The sequence below is a fragment of the Piliocolobus tephrosceles genome, chromosome 8, assembly GCF_002776525.5.
Source record: "Piliocolobus tephrosceles isolate RC106 chromosome 8, ASM277652v3, whole genome shotgun sequence".
NCBI lineage: Eukaryota > Metazoa > Chordata > Mammalia > Primates > Cercopithecidae > Piliocolobus > Piliocolobus tephrosceles.
The window spans coordinates 84,545,005-84,566,198 of NC_045441.1; the positions used below are offsets into that span (position 1 = coordinate 84,545,005).

The 21,194-nt window shown below is 34.9% G+C and overlaps 2 protein-coding genes across 3 annotated transcripts in view; one reads left to right on the forward strand and one right to left on the reverse strand.

Annotated features, from left to right (window-relative positions):
- RUNDC3B (RUN domain containing 3B) overlaps positions 1 to 21,194 on the reverse strand; it is a 191,054-nt gene that overhangs the window by 84,061 nt on the left and 85,799 nt on the right. For both annotated transcript variants that reach the window (XM_023226644.2, XM_023226645.3), the window contains exons 4-6: positions 20,765 to 20,850; positions 10,527 to 10,616; positions 8,847 to 8,927 (exon numbers count right to left, since the gene is read on the reverse strand). In XM_023226644.2, the coding sequence (XP_023082412.2) occupies positions 8,847 to 8,927; positions 10,527 to 10,616; positions 20,765 to 20,850 (257 nt within the window). The remainder of the gene's footprint in view (positions 1 to 8,846; positions 8,928 to 10,526; positions 10,617 to 20,764; positions 20,851 to 21,194) is intronic.
- Positions 17,999 to 21,194, forward strand: part of ABCB1 (ATP binding cassette subfamily B member 1) — a 224,043-nt gene continuing 220,847 nt past the window's right edge. The window contains exon 1 of the mRNA XM_023226643.2: positions 17,999 to 18,243. The gene's annotated coding sequence lies outside the window, so the exon portion shown is untranslated. The remainder of the gene's footprint in view (positions 18,244 to 21,194) is intronic.

The following is a 21,194-nucleotide window of genomic DNA, read 5'->3' on the forward strand; positions in this document are numbered from 1 at the left end:
TTAAAGTATTAGTTCTTTATGACAATTAGGATAGTTTAAATTTTTCTAAAAATAAAAACTCCATGATTAGTAATACTAACTGGCTTATGACTAGGCAGAATTGGTATTTGTCTTCTCATTTTGGCATCCTTTATACAACAAGATGTTAGAAATTCTTCATTTTATAAAGAAGCTATATATACATGTTTGGATTAGTGCATCACAAAGTCATATTAAAAATTCAGATAAAAAGTAGCTATGCACTTGGGGATACAGGGTCTATATTACTAAATTAATTATGAGCGCACATCATGAGAAAGTTTCATTATAGTACCTTTCAAAAATACTGTAATAATTACTTCGGTATCTTACATGTACGTAGGAGAGGAAAATTAGTGTGTGTGTGTGTATACATATCTCTTTATATTTTAAGTCATTTCCTAAATCAGTGAATACAGCCTTTCTACCTACATACTGATTACTAAACTCTATCTCCAGATGACATCTTGCTGTTTAATTCCAGACTTGTATTTTACCCACTCTGCCATAAACTAGTTGTGTGACTAAGGACAAGTTATTTAACCTCTCTGCATTTCAGTTTTCTCATTCGTAAAATACAGACAACAGTGCCTATTAATCCAACATATCCCAAAACAGTATAATTTTATGCCTGTCCAAAACATCATCTTGCTGCATTTCTTTTCTAGACAATGTACTACAATTATCCCTTTTACCAAGGAATCCACTTACTCAAGTTAGAAATCACAGTGCCATTATACTTTATTCTTCTTTTTCCCTCACCATCCAAAATACCTTCCCACTCTCAGCTTTGAAACATTAGTGACTTCTCTTACTAAATGGCAATTATCTTGAGAATGGGGACTGTGTTCTTTTTTAGAAGTTCATAAAGCTCCTATACTCTTGACATCTAAGTATCCCCTGGCACCTAGGAAAATTTTTGTCCTATGGTTAGGCACTCAATAAATGCATTTTGGATGTGTGTGTGTGTGTGACATATATACATATTTTATACACATACAGAATACCTTATAGCTTTGCCATGATTATAAAATTTTAGAAGTATATAAAGACTGTAGATCCTCATGGCGGACAGAAGGCAGGACTAGATTGCAGCTCTAGACAGAGTAGACTGCGGAGGCTTGCATTGTGAATTTTAGCTCCAGATCGACTGCAAGAAAAAAACCTACCAATCCTGAGAGGACCACAGACCTTCTCAAGGAGTAGACTGCTCCTGCAGGACCTGGGAGACCCCCCGCCAAATACTGTGGGTGCCACAACTGCTGAAGTGGGAAAGGGAGAACCCTGCCTCTCCCAAACACACACCACCACTGGAGAAGCTGAAGGTCTGTTTGTGGGAGAAGTTTTCGACTTTACCAGGGGCTGAGTCAATCTGGAGAGCCAAGCAAAATACATGGGTAGGGGAAACAACAGAAAGGCCCTGGGAGCTCGCTGGGTCCCTGAGCAGGCCATTCCTGCCTATACCACAAGGATCCAAAGGGAGGGCAGCCAGAGGAGCAGGGGCTAAAACTCCACAGGGAAAAGGAAATCTCTAGCTGAACTCTGTAACAATTTGAACGGGGTGAGAAGCCTCCTGGCCAGAACTTGAGGAAGAGCGCAAATCCAGTGTGCAGTCTCCACAGGCAGGGGAAGAACCAAGCTCTTTTCTTTCGAAGCAGGGAGGCGGGTAACCTGGGGCAGGTTTTCAAGCCTGTCGCACCCTCTGCCTGGAAACGGACTCGGGCTGTTGGTAGGGGCATAGTGGGAGTGAGATTGGCCCTTCGGTTTGCATGGGAGCTGGGTGAGGCCTGTGACTGCCTGCTTTCCCCCACTTCCCTGACAACTTGCAGGTCTCAGCAGAGGAAGCCATAATCCTCCTAGGTACACAACTCCACTGACCTAGGAATCTCACTTCCATCACCCACAGCGGCCCCAGCAAGACCTGCCCAAGGAGAGTCTGAGCTCAGACATGCCTAGCCCTGCCCCGACCTGACAGTCCTTCCCTACCCACCCTGGCAGTGAAAGAAAAAGCATATAATCTTGAGAGTTCTAGGGTCCTGCCCACCACTGGTTCTTCCCCATACTACCACAGTTGCTACTCTCTGGAATGCGCCACCTCCTGGCAAGAGGCCAACCAGCACAAAAATAGAGCATTAAACCACCAAAGCTAAGAACCCTCATAGAGTCCCTTGCAACCCCTCACCCCCCTGCTACCTCCATCAGAACAGGCGCTGGTATCCCATAGATGGCTCACATCACAGGACTCTGTGCACACAACCCCCAGTAGCAGCCAAGAGCCAGGTAGATTCACTGAGTGGCTAGACTCAGAAGAGAGACAACAATCACTACAGCTAGGCTTACAGGAAGCCACACCCATAGGAAAAGGGGGAGAGTACTACATCAAGGGAACACCCCATGGGACAAAAGAATCTGAATAACAGCCATCAGCCCTAGACCTTCCCTCTGACAGAGCCTAGCCAAATGAGAAGGAACCAGAAAACCAACCCTGGTAATATAACAAAACAAGGCTCTTCAACACCCCCCAAAAATCATACTAGCTCACGAGCAATAGATCCAAACCAAGAAGAAATCCCTGATTTACCTGAAAAATAATTCAGGAGGTAGTCATTATGCTAATCATGGAGGGACCAGAGAAAGGCAAAGCCCAGTGCAAGGAAATCCAAAAAATGATACAAGAAATGAAAGGAGAAATATTCAAGGAAATAGATAGCTTAAAGAAAAAACAATAAAAAATTCAGGAAACTTTGGACACACTTTTAGAAATGCAAAATGCTCTGGAAAGCCTCAGGAACAGAATTGAACAAGTAAAAGAAAGAAATCTGGAGCTCAAAGATGAGGTCTTTGAATGAACCCAATCCAACACAGACAAACAAAAAAGAATAAGAAAATATGAACGAAGCCTCCAAGAAGTCTGGGATTCTGTTAAACAACAAACCTAAGAATAAACAGTGTTCCTGAGGAAGAAGAGAATTCTAAAAGCTTGGAAAACACAATTGGGGGAATAACTGATGAAAACTTCCCTGGCCTTGCTAGAGACCTAGACATCCAAATACAAGAAGCACAAAGAATACCTGGGAAATTCATCACAAAAAGGTCTTCACCTAGGCACATTGCCATCAGATTATCCAAAGTTAACATGAAGGAAAGAATCTTAAGAGCTGTGAGACAGAAGCACCAGATAACCTATAAAGGAAAACCTGTCAGATGAACAGCAGATTTCTCAGCAGAACCCTACAAGCCAGAAAGAATTGGGGCCCTATCTTCAGCCTCCTCAAACAAAACAATTATCAGTCAAGAATTCTGTGTCCAGCAAAACTAAGCACATATATGAAGGAAAGATACAGTCTTTTTCAGAAAAATGCTGAGAGAACTCACCATTACCAGGTCACTACTACAAGAACTGTTAAAAGGAACTCTAAATCTTGAAACAAATCCTGGAAACACATCAAAACAGAACCTCTTTAAAGCATAAATCACACAGGACCTATAAAACAAAAATACAAGTTAGAAATAAAAAATAAAAAACAAACAAACAAAAAACCAAAGTACACAGGCAACAAAGAGCACAATGAATGCAAGGGTACCTCCCATTTCAATACTGACATTGAATGTAAATGGCCTAAAAGCTCTACTTAAATGATACAATGGATAAGAACTCACAATGGATAATAACTGCACAATGGATAAGAACTCACCAACCAACTATCTGCTGCCTTCAGGTGACTCACCTAACACATAAGGACTCACATAAAGTAAAGGGGTGGAAAAAGGCATTTCATGCAAATGGACACCAAAAGTGAGCAGGAGTAGCTATTCTTATATCAGACAAAACAAACTTTAAAGCAACAGCAGGTAAAAGAGACAAAGAGGGACATTATATAATAGTAAAAGACCTCATCCAACAGGGAAATATCACAATCCTAAATGTACATGCACCAAACACTGGAGCTCCCAAATATATAAAACAATTACTAATAGACATAAGAAATGAGATAGACAGCAACACAATAATAGTTGGGGGGAGGGGCTTCAATACTCCACTGACAGCACTAGACAGGTCATCAAGATAGAAAGTCAACAAAGAAACAATGGATTTAAACTATACCTTGGAGCAAATGGGCTTAACAAATACATACAGAACATTTCATTCAATATCTGCAGGATACACATTCTATCCCACAGCACATGGAACTTTCTCCAAGATAGACTATGTGATAGGCCATAAAATGAACCTCAATAAATTTAAGAAAATTGAAATTACATCAAGCACTCTTTCAGACTACAGTGGAATAAAACTGGAATTCAACTCCAAAAGGAACCTTTAAAACCATGCAAATACATGGAAATTAAATAGCCTGTTCCTTAATGAGCATTGGGTCAAAAACAAAATCAAGACAGAAATCAAAAAATTCTTCAAACTTTACAACAATAATGACACAACCTATCAAAACCTCTCAGATACAGCAAAGGCAGAGCTAAAAGGAAAGTTCATAGCCCTAAATACCTATATCAAAAAGACCGAAAGAGTGCAAACTGACATTCTAAGGTCATGCTTCAAGGAACTAGAGAAACAAGAACAAACCAAACCCAGACCTAGCAGAAGAAAGAAAATAACTAAGATCAGAGCAGAACTAAATGAAATTGAAACAAAAAAATACAAGATAAATGAAACAAAAAGCTGGTTCTTTGAAAGGATAAATAAAATGTATAGACCATTAGCAAGATTAACCAAGAAAAGAAGAGAGAAAATAACCTCATTAAGAAATGAAACAAGAGATATTACAACTGACAGCACTGAAAACAAAAGATCATTCAAGGCTACTATGAACACCTTTATGCATATGAACTAGAAAACCTAGAGAAGATGGATAAATTCATGGAAAAATACAACCCTCCTAGCTTAAATCAGGAAGAATTAGATACACTGAACAGACTGATAACAAGCAGCAATATTGAAATGGTAATTAAAAAATTACCAACAACAAAAATGTCGAGGACCAGATGGATTCACAGAATTCTACCAGACATTCAAAGAATTGGTACCAATCCTTTTGACACTATTTGATAAGATAGAGAAAGAAGGAACCTTCCCTAATTCACTCTATGAAGCCAGCATCACCCTCATACCAAAACCAGGAAAGGACATAACCAAAAAAGAAAACTGAAGACCAATATTCTTGATGAACATAGATGCTAAAATCCTTAACAAAATACTAGCTAACTGAATCCAACAATGTATCAAAAAGATAATCCACCATGATCAAGTGGGTTTCATATCAGGGATACAAGGATACTTTAACATATGCAAGTCAATAAATGTGATATGCCACATAAACAGAATTAAAAACACAAATCACATGATCATCTCAATAGATGCAGAAAAAGCATTTGACAAAAGCCAGCACATCCCTTTATGATTAAAACTCTCAGCAATATCAGCATACAAGGGACCTACCTTGATGTAATAAAAGCCAGCTATGACAAATCCACAGCCAACATAATACTGAATGGGGAAAAGTTGAATGCATTCCCTCTGAGAACTGGAACAAGACAAAGATGTCCACTCTCACCACTCCTCTTCAACATAGTACTGGAAGTCCTAGCTAGAGCAATCAGACAGGAGAAAGAAATAAAGGGCATCCAAATCGGTAAAGAGAAAGTCAAACTGTTCACTGTTTGCTGATGATATGATCGTTTACCTTGAAAACCCTAAGGACTCCTCCAGAAAGTTCCTACAGTTGATAAAAGAATTCAGCAAAGGTTCTAGATACAAGATTAATGTACACAAATCAGTAGCTCTTCTGTACACCAACAGCAACCAAGTGGAGAATCAAATCAAGAACTCAATCCCTTTTACAATAGCTGAAAAACAAAATAAAAAAATACTTAGGAATATACTCAACCAAGGAGTTGAAAGACCTCTACAAAGAAAACTACAAAACACTGCTGAAAGAAATCATAGATGACATGAACAAATGGAAACACATCCACACTTATGGATGGGTAGAATCAATATTGTGAATAATGACCATACTGCCAAAAGCAATCTACAAACTCAATGCAATCCCCATCAAAATACCACCACCATTCTTCACAGAATTAGAAAAAACAATTCTAAAATTCATATGGAACCAAAAAAGAACCCACATAGCCAAAGTAAGACTAAGCAGAAAGAACAAATTTAGAGACGTCACCCTATCTGATTTCAAACTATACTACATGGCCATAGTCACCAAAACAGTGTGGTACTGGTATAAAAATAAGCACATAGACCAGTGGAACAGAATAGAGAACCCAGAAATAAACCCAAATACTTACAGTCAACTGACCTTCGACAAAGCAAACAAAAACATAAAGTGGGGAAAGGACACCCTTTTCAACAAATGATGCTGGGATAACTGGCTAGCCACATGAAGGAGAATGAAATTAGATCCTCATCTCTCACCTTATACAAAATCAACTCAAGATGGATTAAGAACTAAAACTTAAGACCTGAAACTATAAAGATTCTAGAAGAGAACTTTGGAAAAACCCTTCTAGATATTGGCTTAGGCAAAGATTTCATCACTATGAACCAAAAAGCAAATGGAATAAAAACAAAGATAAATAGCTGGGACCTAATTAAACTAAAGAGCTTTTACATGGCAAAAGGAACAATCAGCAGAGTAAAAAGACAACACATAGAGGAGGAGAAAATCTTCACAATCTATACATCTGACAAAGGACTAATATCCAGAATCTACAAACAACTCAAACAAATCAGTATGAACAAACAATCTCATCAAAAAGTGGGCTATGGACATGAACAGACCATTCTCAAAAGAAGATATGCAAATGGCCAAAAAATATATGAAAATGCTCAACATCACTAATGATCAGCAAAATGCATATCGAATCACAATGTGATACCACCTGACTCCTGCAAGAATGGCCATAATAAAAAAATAAAAAAAACAGTAGATGTTGGTGTGGATGCAGCGAATAGGGAACACTTTTACACCACTGGTGGGAATGTAAACTAGTACAGCCACTATGGAAAACAGCATGGAGATTCCTTAAGGAACTAAAAGTAGAAGAACTACCATTTGATCCATCAATCCCACTACTGGGTATCTGCCCAGAGGAAAGTAAGTTATTATTTGAAAAAGATACTTGCACACGCATGTTTACAGCAGCACAATTCATAATTGCAAAATCGTGGAACCAACCCAAATGCCTATCAATCAACTGGATAAAGAAACTGTGTTATACAGGGGAAGATATGTTTTGAAGACACCTTGAGAACTGTCAATATGTAATTACCATAGTTTGCTAATTTTTCTTTTTTTTGAGACATATTCTCGCTCTGTTGCCTAGGCTGGGGTGCAGCCGGTGTGATCTCGGCTCACTCCAACCTCCACCTCTCGGGTTCACGCCATTCTCCTGCATCAGCCTACCAAACAGCTGGGACTACAGGCATGTGCCACCATGCCCGTCTAATTTTTATTTTTAGTAGAGATGGGGTTTCACCATGTTATTAGCCAGGATGGTCTCGATCTCCTGACCTCGTGATCTGCCCACCTCAGCCTCCCAAAGTGCTGGGATTACAGGTATGAGCCACTGTGCCCGGCCTTAGTTCACTAAATTTTTATCTTATATTCCACCCTGGGGATGAGAGGGAAAGGTGAAAAATTTGAATTCTTAACACTATCTGTAGTTTTTATATTTAATAATTGTCCTAGATTTTTTACTTTCAGATAATCCCTTGTTTATATTTTTCAAGAATTCATGATCAATTATAGACAAATAAAAGCTAATTTTCTCCATTAAAAAAAAAAGAAACTGTGGTATATATATATAAGATGGAATATTATGAAGCCATAAAAAGGAATGCATTAACAGCATTTGCGATGACCTGCATGAGATTGGAGACTATTATTGTAAGTGAAGTAACTCAGGAATGGAAAACCAAACATCATATGTTCTCACTGATATGTGGGAGCTAAGCTACGAGGACTTAAAGGCGTAGGAATGATACAGTGGACTTTGGGACTTGTGGGGAAGAGTAGGAGGGGGGTGAAGGACAAAAGACAACAAATACGGTGCAGTGGACACTGCTCAGGTGATGGGTGCTCCAAAATCTCACAAATCACCACTAAAGAACTTACTCATGTAATCAAATACCACCTGTACTCCAGTAATTTATGGAAAAATAAAGAAGTACATAAAGATCATCATTCTAGTGAGGAAATCAATCTTTCAAGCAGACTTTAGAAATATATAGAGATACCATTAATTATTATTTAATGCTGATGAGACTATGGGAAATCCACAATTCTCACACAATATTGGTAATAGGATAAATTGTTACAACTCTTTAAAAGACATATTTTAAGAGTCATCAGATTTTTCAGAGAATTTATTTGAATATCTCTGACAATTTACAATGAAAACAAAAGGAAAACTGATATGTATAAGAATGTTATTTATCCTTTTTTATGAGAAAAAATGGAAAACAATCTAAATACTGAATTATAGTTTTGAAATTTCAGTTGACTATTTCAGAGCTATTAAAGTTATTATAATGACTACAGCAATATGAATAAATGCTTTTGTTATTTTAAAAACTATATGCTGGGATTACAATTATGTTAAAAAGTGTATATTTACATAAAAAGTGTATTTTAAAAATAATAAATACTAAAAATGCAACTGAAGCTTGTACCCTTTAATGATTTCTGATACTGGAAGAAATATTTAGTACAAAGTAGTTTTAATCAGACAAACATTGCACAAGACATTCAATTTTAAGTAAGATTTTAAAACACATATCTCAGAATGCCACATACCTTTGGATATACTTCAAATATGGTGTATAGTCTATTACAGCAGGAAAGCTGCCATCCAGTCCCTCTCCCTTTAGGCAGAAACTAAGACAATAGAAAATAAATATTTCATATTAATATATAAAATTTTAAATCAAAGTTAAGTTTTATGAAAAATCTCTTGCCAGAGATATTTCTCTCATGAAACGGCAAGTGAATTTTTTTGTTAGCAATTTAATTGTTACTTGTCACAAATAAATACCTGAATAAAATATTCTACCTTCAATACCAATGACAAAGCATTGTACAAATTAATACACTGTCAATGGGTTACATTAAACCAACAGTTAACATTCTTAATCCATTTTTTTGTTTTGTTTTGTTTTGAGACGGAGTCTTGCTCTGCCACCCAGGTTGGAGTGGCATGATCTTGGCATACTGAAGCCTCTGCCTCCCGGGTTCCAGCAATTCTCCTGCTTCAGCCCCCTGGGTAGCTGGGATTATAGGCGCCCACCACCATGCCTGGGTAATTTTTGTATTTTTAGTAGAGACGAGGTTTTGTCATGTTGGCCAGGCAGTCTTGAACTCCTGACCTCAGGCGATCTGCTCGCCTCAGCCTCCTAAACTGTTGGGATTACAGGCATAAGCTGCCGTGCCTGGCCAGTTTTTTAAAACAATAAAACAACAAACAAACAAAACAAGACTGTAAAAAATTTAGACAGAGCTAGTAACATGTGATATAAAAAGTTAACATCCATAGAGGGATCAAAAAGACAACCTTCATATTCCATCTATCATGTTCATCCTCCACAATTAAGCTAATTAACCTAATACTAGCTTATGAAATCTTAATAAAGTTAGACTTGTAAAATGACAAATATTTAGAAAAGGAAGTGCTTTACTAAAAAAGATAACTTCAGTGAAAACGAGTAGCATTATTTTTATCAAAACCCAAAAGTAGAATTTCATTTGTCTTACACTTATTTTGTTAATATTCCTGAATTTCCAAATGTTATATTTCAATAAAAATATAATATTTCCTTCATTCCTTGTGTTTGAGTTTTCTTATAGACAAACCTTTTACTTTCAATGTAACGTAAAATCTGGGATCAATTAAAGAAATACAAAAAAAGTGTCTATAAATCTAAAAAGAACTTGTATTGTCCATTTTTAGCACTTGTTACTTTAGTGTGGAACCAGTTAATCTTGTTGATAATAAAAGTAAATTTTAACAATATTTTTTGATATTCTCCATACATAACATAAGAGACATAAGATACCCAAGACAGCCTCTCAGGATCTTCTTTATCTCAACACATGAGATAATGATAATCTTTCTGGCTTTGAAACTACTTTTAGTCTATTTCTTTTTAATTTTAAAGCAGTAGCTGAAAAATACTAAGAGATAAGATTCGAAGCCTTCTTCACTGGGGAGGGGGTTGTTGGGGAATGGGATATAGTCTAAGTTTTCTTTTTATCCAGGCTACAGAGCAAGCCGATCAATTTGTTAAGTTTCAGGCAGTCTCTTTTCTGAGAGCAAACCCATTTAAAAAACAAACTGATGTCATTTGAAAGAGAACATGGATCAAATAACGATTTCCAACTGTGTGCTTTACTTAGAAAACTGAAAGAAAAAATCATACGTAGAAACTATTAAGATACAGAATAATTTATCAACTGAATGCATTTGGTTATATTAAGTACCTGAAATCAATAGCATTGAGTCCTAGCAGCATGCCAGCAAGCATATTTGCTTCTTCACCCAAGACAATTGCTCCATCTTCATAAAATCTCCTAAAAAATGAAATGGGTGAATATATAAAATATTAAAAATAAATGGAAGTTTGATTGAGAGAAATCATTTAGACCCAAACTATTGTAGGAAGAGCTAAATTTTCTTTAATTTGTAGTTTTTTAAAAAACATATTTCTATCACTGAAGTTTTGAAGATACTTAGACCAAAATAAAGGGACAGAAAAACAACAACAAACCCCTGAAGAAACTAAAACTTGCCAATATAACAAAAAGAATTCTGTTTCCACCTCTCCTAAAAAGAATCCCCAAAGTGACTCTTTCGATGGGTCTAGAGTGCCAGCATTTTTCTTTAATAGTGAAGCAATATAAATGTAAAGTGAAAGGTGGCAAATTCAGAGTCATTTGTACTGATCTGTTTTCAAAATGAAGTAGACTTGAGTTCTAACAAATAAGAAAAAATAATTTCTGTTTTTCTATAATTCCAAAGGTTATTGACTAAGTTAAGAATTTGGGAGGCATACTCATTAGTAATTTATGGTAACCTTAATAGTACAATCCTAATAAAGCAGATGGGCTACCAAGGTGGCTGCATATGAAAAAGAAAGTATTCATTATCTCCTTGACAAAAACGGGAATGTGAATGTATCTTTGCTAATTCCTGTAGAGTTTTCCATTTTAGTTATCATTCATTTTTAAAAATTTTTGAAAGAAAAATAATAATGTGGCCCTAAGGTATTTTTCCAAAAATGAATGTAAAATCATTAATCTACTTCTTTTAAAACGTAGCACTATGTAAAATCTAGTTTATATCAGTAACCAGGGATGATTACACTGTATCTATTTATATTATATATAAGAGAGTGAACAACACTCCATACCACCCCACTAACTAAAATGAAACATTTTAGTAAACCAAAGGTCTTGCTCTTTTTAGTATTTCTGAGTTTATAAATTCTGCAAAAAATTTTAATATGCTTATAATCCTACCATCAATTTTGAATTGTTGTTCATAACTTACCAAGTATTTTTACAAACATATTATTTGATAATTGCAAAAAAACCCCATAAATTAAATGCAGAAGGAATCATCATTAGTTTCAAATTTACCATCAGGAAAAGTTTAAAACAATTTGCACAAGCTCATGTTAGATGAATTGCTTAAGAAGGGTACCCAATTCTTCTTTCTTTAAGTCCCATATCTTATATTACACCCACTTTTTGTAAAACAAAAATATTTTAAAAGAATTTAATTTATGGTATGGTTAATAAGGAATATTAAATGAATAAAAAGTATAAAACGGAAAAAATAGACAACTATTTACTCTCTGACAGATGTAAGGCTGCAAACAAATACAGTGGGGAGACTAGCTTGGAATAAATGTTTTTTATTTTCTTGGACCTACTGAAATTCCTTTTACTGATTTATATAAAAGGAGAAAAATGAAAACTGGCCTAACAAAAATTAGTAAAATAAATGGAAGGATTTTTTACAGATTCTACTGAGGTGTCCTGCAGAAAGGTAAAATATTTAGACAAATACATATTTGTTTTTTTGAGACTTTGAGACTTTGTCCCTGGTCCAATAACTAAGTTGGCTATTGGCAGAATATATTATTAACCCTTGAAAGAACTATGCTTCTAACGGTTTCAGACCACTAAAATCTATGAGACATATGAATTTGGAAGACAATCTTGTTTTTTTGATATTGGCAATAACCCATTATTCCTAGTACTTCTTATATAAGAAAAGGTCTACTTTTTTTATTTTTCATCTTAAACCTACCATTGTTTAAAAAATACATTCCAAAAATCAGCTCAAAACTATTCTTGCTTGCTTTCTAATGGCACCTTTGTACTAGGGAGTACTGAAGAACACCACACCAAAAAATTAACTGGTTTGAGAAATTTTTTAAAATCTAAAAGTCTTTTATATGTGTGTGCATATAATAATGTTTTAATGAGTTTTTGGCTTTAGTTTTAATCATCAGTAAATAAGTAAATTTTCTAAGCGAATGATTTAAGCAAAATGGTTGCTATATGTAAAATCAATAATTCCACTGGAAAAAACCATACCTTAAGTATAAGGCCTGATTTAATATAATAGCAAAAGAGGAAAGGAAAAATGGAAGAGGAAGGGCTAGTTAAGAGAATTGCCCATTATATGCTGAACTTTTAAATTATTAGTTCTGGTTAAGAAAAAAATTTTTCAGAAGATATACTTCTGAGCTTGAGATAATATATTTTAAAGTAATTCAGTATTTAGAAAACTGAATTGATCTGAGAAGATATTTTTACCATTTAATCAAAAACTTCATTGATGTGTATGAAAGAGGTAGAAGCTGTCTTGAAAAATTAATTTATTCTCTTATGCAAACTAATATATCAATAATTTGACTAAAAATATGATTCCTGTGGTCAATACTTTCAAAGATTCCAAAAGATTGTAAAATTTCAACCTTTCCATTTTACCTCATTGAAAAATTGGAACATTAAACTTTGCTTATATAACCAAGGTCATACAATAAATGAGCCATGAGTAAAGCCTGAGATGACTAATCCAATAATAGTAAGATATATACTAAAAATTCCCTTTTTTTAGTTAAAAATATTCTTTGTTCTAAAGAAAATTTTTATGCCAGGCCTGGTGGCTAATGCCTGTAATCCCAGCACTTTTGGAGCCTTAACAGTCAGATCCTTTGAGCCCAGGAGTTAGAGAGCAGCCTGGGCAACATGGTGAAACCCCATCTATACAAAAAATACAAAAAAATTAGCCGGACATGGTGGTACATGCCTGCAGTCCCAGCTACTTGGGAGGTTGAGGTGGGAAGATTGATTGAGTCAAGAAGGCAGAGGTTGAAGCGAGCTGAGATGGCCCCACTGCACTTCAGCCTGGGTGACAGAGCAAAACCCTTTCTCAAAAAAAAAAAAAAAAAATATATATATATATATATATATAAATATATAAAACACATATATATGTATATGTATAAATGAGAAGAATCTAACCAAAACATTGTACTGCTTAATTTCAATATATTATAAATGTTGAAAGTACCAAAGTAAAAAATACATATGAAACTTCCATTTAAAGATTTATATATTAGAGACTATACCTTTAAATATACTTTTATATTTCAGAAGTGAAGAAAAATTACAAGCAACTATTTGATACTACTGTGATCTGGGAAAAAAACTTCCTGATCCTAAGGCCGGGCGTGGTGGCTCAAGCCTGTAATCCCAGCACTTTGGGAGGCCTAGGCGGGTGGATCACGAGGTCAGGAGATCGAGACCATCCTGGCTAACATGGTGAAACCTCGTCTCTACTAAAAAAATACAAAAAACTGGCCGGGCGAGGTGGCGGGCGCCTGTAGTCCCAGCTACTCGGGAGGCTGAGGCAGGAGAATGGTGTGAACCCGGGAGGCAGAGCTTGCAGTGAGCTGAGATCCGGCCACTGCACTCCAGCCTGGGCGACAGAGTGAGACTCCGTCTCAAAAAAAAAAAAAAAAAAAACTTCCTGATCCTATCAGGTATACCACCCTTTCCAAGTATTTATATGTTAATTAGAAAACCATTAGTGACTAGAAAAGTATTTAAAATAATGCCCTTATAAGAATATGCTTTTCTTTTACCATATATAATTTAACTCTAACTGAAATATATTCCTATAATGCCACCTTACTGTCCACTCTGTAAGAATATTTTAAGGAATTGTAAGTAGTTCAATAACAAATATCCTTTGGATGGGATCCAAGGTGAATAATAAATATAAATTATGTTGATACTACCTAATGTTATGCTTCAAATTTTCCTTTTGTGGGAGTCAAAAGTTATTCTACGTATTTGAAAACACAATATTAAAATATGAGAAAGCTTGTGTTATAAACCAAAGAAAATTCATTATTGGCATGCTTGTTCTCTTCCCCCAGTTTAATATAAGAGACTACTAAAAGGGGATATAAGAAAATTCTCCCTCACGACATATAACACAGATCCTTGCATTATAAATAGATGTTATATTCAAAGTCAAATTTAATTAAAATGAAAAACTGATGAAAAAGTCAACCTCCAAAGGTCTTGCCAAGAATGTGAGATTCAGTAATTATTTTAATCAACAAATATATATTATATATTAAGTTCCTTTTATGTGACAAGAACTGTGCTAGGTACTATAGTTACAATGGTAAATAAGTTAGATTTAGATCCTCTCTATGGAGCATATAGTCTAGGGGAACAGAAAAGCAAGAAACAAAAGAAAAAGATAATTACAGATGATGATAAATATAAAGTAAATAAACAGGTTGCTGAGGTAGAGACAAAGGGAAGGAAAGTCCAACTTTGGAAAGAGTCATTTAGTAAGGCATTCTCAAGTGTTTAACCTGATACCTTAGCCCACATAAGTCCGATCACACAAGGATCTGTAGGCCACAGAACATTAATAATAATAATGAACACTTATTGAGTGGCAGGCATAGTAATAACTTTACATGAATCATCTTCTTAACTTTGCCGCTACATATTATTCTCCAGAGAGATTAAGCAACTTGTCCAAGATAGATACAGCTACGGTAGAGAAACCAGGATCTGACTCCAGGAAATATGACAGCCACAGGGCCTTCTGGCTAATGTAATAAGAAATCATTTCAATGTTTTAAGTGGGAGTTGACATAATCTCTTTTACTTTTAAGATCAGCTGGAAGCTAGATGGCTACTAAATGCGGGCAAACTGGAAGGTCAGGAGGCCAACAGGTGAGCCTTGGACAACAGATAAAAGACATCTAGATGAGCATAAGAGCCGTGGAGATAAAGGTAAATAAATAGATTCAAAATACATTTGGAGGTAGGATCAGTAAGACTTGCTTATGGATTAATTACAGGGAATGAGGGAGAAAGAGGAATCAGGTATGATTTCTAGATACTCCCTTAATCAATTATGTAGGTAGGCAGTGATACCATTTGCTAAGAAGGGGTGAACAGAGTTACAGCGAAAAAAAAAAATCAGTATATCTGAACTATCTAGCTAGAGGTTTAAATGTGGTATCATGGTCACATGGATGGTATTTCAAGTCAGGGGAATGGATGAAACTCCAGGAAGAGAGAATAGAGAGAAAAATGAACAGAGGAAAAAAAGCAGAAAATACAGGACTGAGCCCAGAGAATACGAACAGTCAGACATTGTTCAGTGGAAAAGATGAAGAAAAAGACAGCAATTAAGGAAAAGTCATGGAATGTTGCATAATTTAAAGGTGCAGAGATTTTTTTCAAGAATGATGAAGTAGTCAACCTCTACTGGAAGTAGCTGGGAGATGGAGTACAATGTGGACAGAGAAATATCCATTACATTGGGTAGTTTGTAGATTATTAACAATTGGTATTCTTTTAAAAATTCTTGGTGGAGTGATGAGGGGCAGAAGCCAGAGAAAAGTGGATAAGAGAATGACTCTAAAGTAAGAAAATGATGGCAGTGTGAAGAAGTGCTTTGGAGAAGTCTGGTGATGAAGTGGAATTGTGAAATTAGCATTGGCAGAGGGGAATTATAGGTTCAATGGAGAATCTTTTTAAGGTAGGAGGTACCGGTATATATTCTATAAGGGTGGGATTGATCCAGCAGTAGTAAAGAGATTGAGGATGAGGAGACAGAAAGTTGATAACTAAAGGAAGAGGGGAATCATACACTATCTGGTGTTTTGTGACTGGCTTCTTTGCTAAGCTTAGTAGGTTTTCAAGGTACATCCATGTGGCAGCATGGATCAGTACTTCATTTCTTTTTATGCCTGAATAATATTCCGCTACATGGATACAGACACACATGCACCTAGGAGTCATGTGCTGGGTCATATGGTAACTCTATGTTTAACCTTCTGAAAAATTGCCAGGCTGCTTTTCAAAGTGAGTGCACAATTTTCTTTTCCCCCCAGCAATGTATGAAAGATTCAGTTTTTCAAAATCCTCACCAAAATTTGTTATTAAGTGATTTTTTGAACATAACCATCCTAGTTAGTATGCAGTGTTATTTCATTGTGGTTTTGCATTTCCCTGATGGCTAATGATGTCAAATAATATTTTAGTGTTTATTAGCCATCTGTATACCCCCCTTGGAGAAGTGTCTATTCAGATTCATTGCCCATTTTTAAATAAGTTGTCTTTTTATTACTGAATTGTAAAAGTTATTTATATACATTGTAGATACAAAACCCTTATCACAGGGGTCCCCAACCCCTGGGCCATGAAGCAGAACCTGTCCATGGCCTGTTAGGAACTGGAGCTGCAGGGCAGGAGGTAAGTGGTGGGCCAGTGAACATTATCACCTGAGCTCCGGCTCCTTCACTTAGGCATTAGATTCTCACAGGAGTAAGAACCCTACTGTGAACTGCATGTGTGAAGGATCTAGGTTGCATGCGCCTTATGATACTCTAACTAATGCCTGATGATCTGAGGTGGAACAGTTTCATCCTGAAACCATTCCCTGCCACCACGGTCCGTGGAAACACTGTCTTCCACAAAACCAGTCCCTGCTGCCAAAAAGGTTGGGGACCGCTGCCTTATCAGATTATGATCTGTAAAAATTGTCTCCTATTCTGTTTGTCATCTTTCTGCCTTCTTCATGGTGTCCTCTGAAACACAAAGTTTTAATTTTTATTATGTTCAATTTATCTTCTATCTTAATAATGTAAAACTTTAATACATACTCAGATTCCAAAATGCACTCCTAACTCTTAAAAGATTTTGGTTACTTATCACTATTCTGTTTACTTTTCTGTAATTGAGAAAAGTGTTTGTCAACTCATTTTTTCTCTTTGTGACAGCTCAGTAATTTACAAAGTTTTATTTTATACTTTACTGCTTCCTTCGATTTGTGCTAAAACATTGTGAAAATTAATATTTCTTTTGATCACAACTTTTTCATTATAAATTAAATACTGTGATATAATTGCAAAGTAAACAAATGCATTTCCATAAAGCTAATTTATCTTTATATTTTCCAAATTTTTTACTTCAAATTCTGTTACATTTTCAATTGTGTTTGAAATATCATATAGTATTTTCAATTTAAATTTACTAATTATTTTTTAGTCTGTGGGTAAAGAGAAATTAAAAATTTGAACAAATTAATTCAGTTTTTATGTCAGTTCTCATTTGAAGGTCTTCCCAGTAACCTACCAAAACAAGTCTCTCTCTTTTTTTTTTTTTTTTAGCTTAGATTCTAATCTTCACTCTGCCAACTTCTCAACTCTGGCTATTTTCCAATTATACCCCAACCCCTAAGCCATGTAACTCTTCAAAGTTTTTGTTTGTTTTTACAACTGCTCATTAAGACATCCTACACCTTAGCAAAAAGATCACACATATTTCTTCAATGCTTTGGAGCCACAGTCATGCACTCAAAATTTATTTTATCTCTACTCCCACCCTTCCTCCACCCAAACTTATCCTTGGGTTTTCACTGATTAGTGCTTTCAAGCCTGCCTGCCTTAGTTCATGAAGCTCCTCCTCTGGTACTGGGATAAACACTTGCATTACTATTTTAAAGGCTATCATTACTCTTTATCTGTGAAGAGTAGAACATGAAGAAATCTACTTTATTCAGATATTCTCTAGATTCCTAAAGATTAGAGATCATTTCTCATTCTTCTAGGAGTACTTACTTCAGGAAGCATCCAGATAAAAGGTAAGGTACAAATACTCTTTCTAATTGTTTGTATTTTACAAATCTAATCTTATGAATATACTTGTCTTGACTAGAAGTTTGCAATCAAATTTAATTAGAATTAAGAAATTTCTTTGGTTTCATCTCAGTAAAAAAAAGATAGTGTAAATAGAGGGAGAAAAATAAGATTTTTTTTCCACACTTTTTAGTTAACTTGTAAGATAAAAATTCTGAAATAACTCCCTACTTACTTCCTTTGAGAGTTACAAAGCCATTATATTCACATTTAAATGCTATTATTCAATAAGTGTATATGTATAAATATTATATGCATGTGTGCATATATCTATGTATTAGACATACATATATATGTACATTGTACGCTAAGCCATGTTTCTGTTTGAAGACTGTATGTTTATGTATTGTTACAAGAATATTTTTACTTCATGTACTTTTTTAGAGCTGAATCATTTCCTTTCTATGAAAAAGCATGGTTAACACGTAAGAACAAGGCAGAAAGCATTTCCTTTAAATATTTAAACTACTTGTTCTAAAAATAATCTATTCAAGAACTATTTCTACCCCACCCAATCATTTAAACTAAGAAACAAGACTAACAATTTAGAGAGATTATTAATTATTTAATTTCTATTTGGAAAAGACTATCATAACTTTGATTCAATATTGTAAGTGCATAGGAACTGATTACTATGCAAACTAGATTTTGATTTAATTAACATAGGATTTTTAGAATTGAGCTACTAGATTCTGATACTATTCTTTGTTTTCATTTTCAAAGCCTTAGTATCCTCAATGCTTAAGTTTCATAATGAAACTTAGTTATGACAAACAAATGTTTCATTTTATAAAGTTCATTTCAAATGTCTAAGGGTTTATCATCATCTCACTGTTTATCTTGGGAAATATCTCAAGTGTCACGTTGCTTGAAAAGAAGTTAAATAAGTATATATCAGATGTACTTTATGCAAATATTTCTTTTAGCTAAAAGTCTTTCTATTCTGGTCAAACTTACAATCATGACAATTATATTTTTTGTATCTCAAAATTAAAAGTTTACTATTATATCACCACGAAAAATAGAGGCAACTAAATAAAGATACTTAATTAGTACCAGCTAGTTAGTTGAAAGAATGTGTCATAATAAATGCCCAGATTTTCTCAAAATCCAGAATGTCAAACCCTGCATTAGGATACGGAATTTAAGATCTCAGAGATATGATTTCTTTGTGCTATTTTTTTCTATCAAAACTAGTTTATAGTTGTAATTATTTTCTCTTCTTTCAGAAATATGATTAATGAGGTAGAGAAAATAATGGTAATTTAGAAATATCTCAGGCAGCTCTGCCCAACAGAACCTTCTGTGATGAGGAAAACACTCTAAATCTGTCCAACTGGGTAACCATGAGCTACATGTGGCCATGGGACATCTGAAATGTGATACAGCACTTGAGAAATTAAATTTGTAATTTTATGTAATATCAATTAATTTAAATTTATATATGGCATGTGTTAGTGGCTACTACATTGAACAGTTTATGTCTAAGTTATTAAAATTATTAAATCTTTTCGTTTACAAATACTTTTGATATGGAGAAAAGTGGCTTCTTCAACAGCAACAAATAAAGATTAGTAGTTGAGTGCTAATTAGGAATGACTGTTGTCCTAATATGTACCTTTTTCTACTATCATAAAAAATTAACAAAGTCCTATTTTTCACATGGCACAGGATGTCATCTTTATACAATCCAAGAAAAACAATGGTTTAGATTTTCCTAAAAAGATAAGCAAAAATTAATTATACATATGAATTAAATAAATTACTAATTATATTTATATATATTTTTTTGAGACAGAGTTTCTCTCTTGTTGCCCAGGCTGGGGTGCAATGGCACAATCTCGGCTCACCACAACCTCTGCCTCCTGGGTTCAAGCTATTCTCCTGCCTCAGCCTCCTGAGTAGCTGGGATTACAGGCATGTACCACCATGCCTGGCTAATTTTGTATTTTTAGTAGAGATGGGGTTTCCCCATGTTGGTCAGGCTGGTCTTGAACTCCAGACCTCCGGTGATCTGCCAGCCTCGGCCTCGCAAAGTGCTGGGATTATAGGTGTGAGCCACTGCGCCCGGCCAATTTATATTCTTTACAAGCAAAAAAATAAGGAAACACTGTGGTGGTGAAAATAAAAAAGATGCTATTGAAATTTCATAGTTAAATCTTCAAATCCATCAGGGAATAGTCTATGAGGAGAATGAAGCTTCAAGAGTTGAAATAGTATGAATCAGAAATGATTTAGAAAAAGGATATTCCAGGTATTATGTGTATCTTTTTACAGAAAGGTAGATGTATGTTTAGTTGACAAATTACATTTTCCTAAGAAACAGTGGATTTATCTGAGTAGTAACAAAATAAGGAAATAAAATGGTTGAATATTTTAGAAACTGATTCTTCATCCTATTCTGATTTTTAAGTCTTTAGGTGATTCTTTCAAATATATATTAGAAAATTAAAAGGACTTTTAAACCTGGTTGTTTTGAAGTCTCTCAGAGCTGTAGAGATGTATTCAGATAAATGTTTTTCCATGAGTGCTACTCTGATCCAGGCTCTACCCTAAAAGGAAGAAAAAAGAATCAAATATAAAAAAAAAATTAAAAAAATATTTTGTCACTGTGCCATCAAAAATATAAGTATTTTAATATGTAAAAACAGCCATTCAAAATATACATTTGATAACAACTAAGAAAAATATTTAAGTAGATAAAAATAGATAAATTTTGATTATCTAGAGTATATGTTTTGTTTTTCTGAATAGGTAGGGTACAGCATGTCAAACTAACTTTCTATCCTCTGAAGGGACAGAACATTAATGCTGAGCTACTTGGGTTAGAGACTTCTTTTGAATTACATAATGTAATTATATAGCTCTCTACTTTAATACCCCAAATCAACAAACT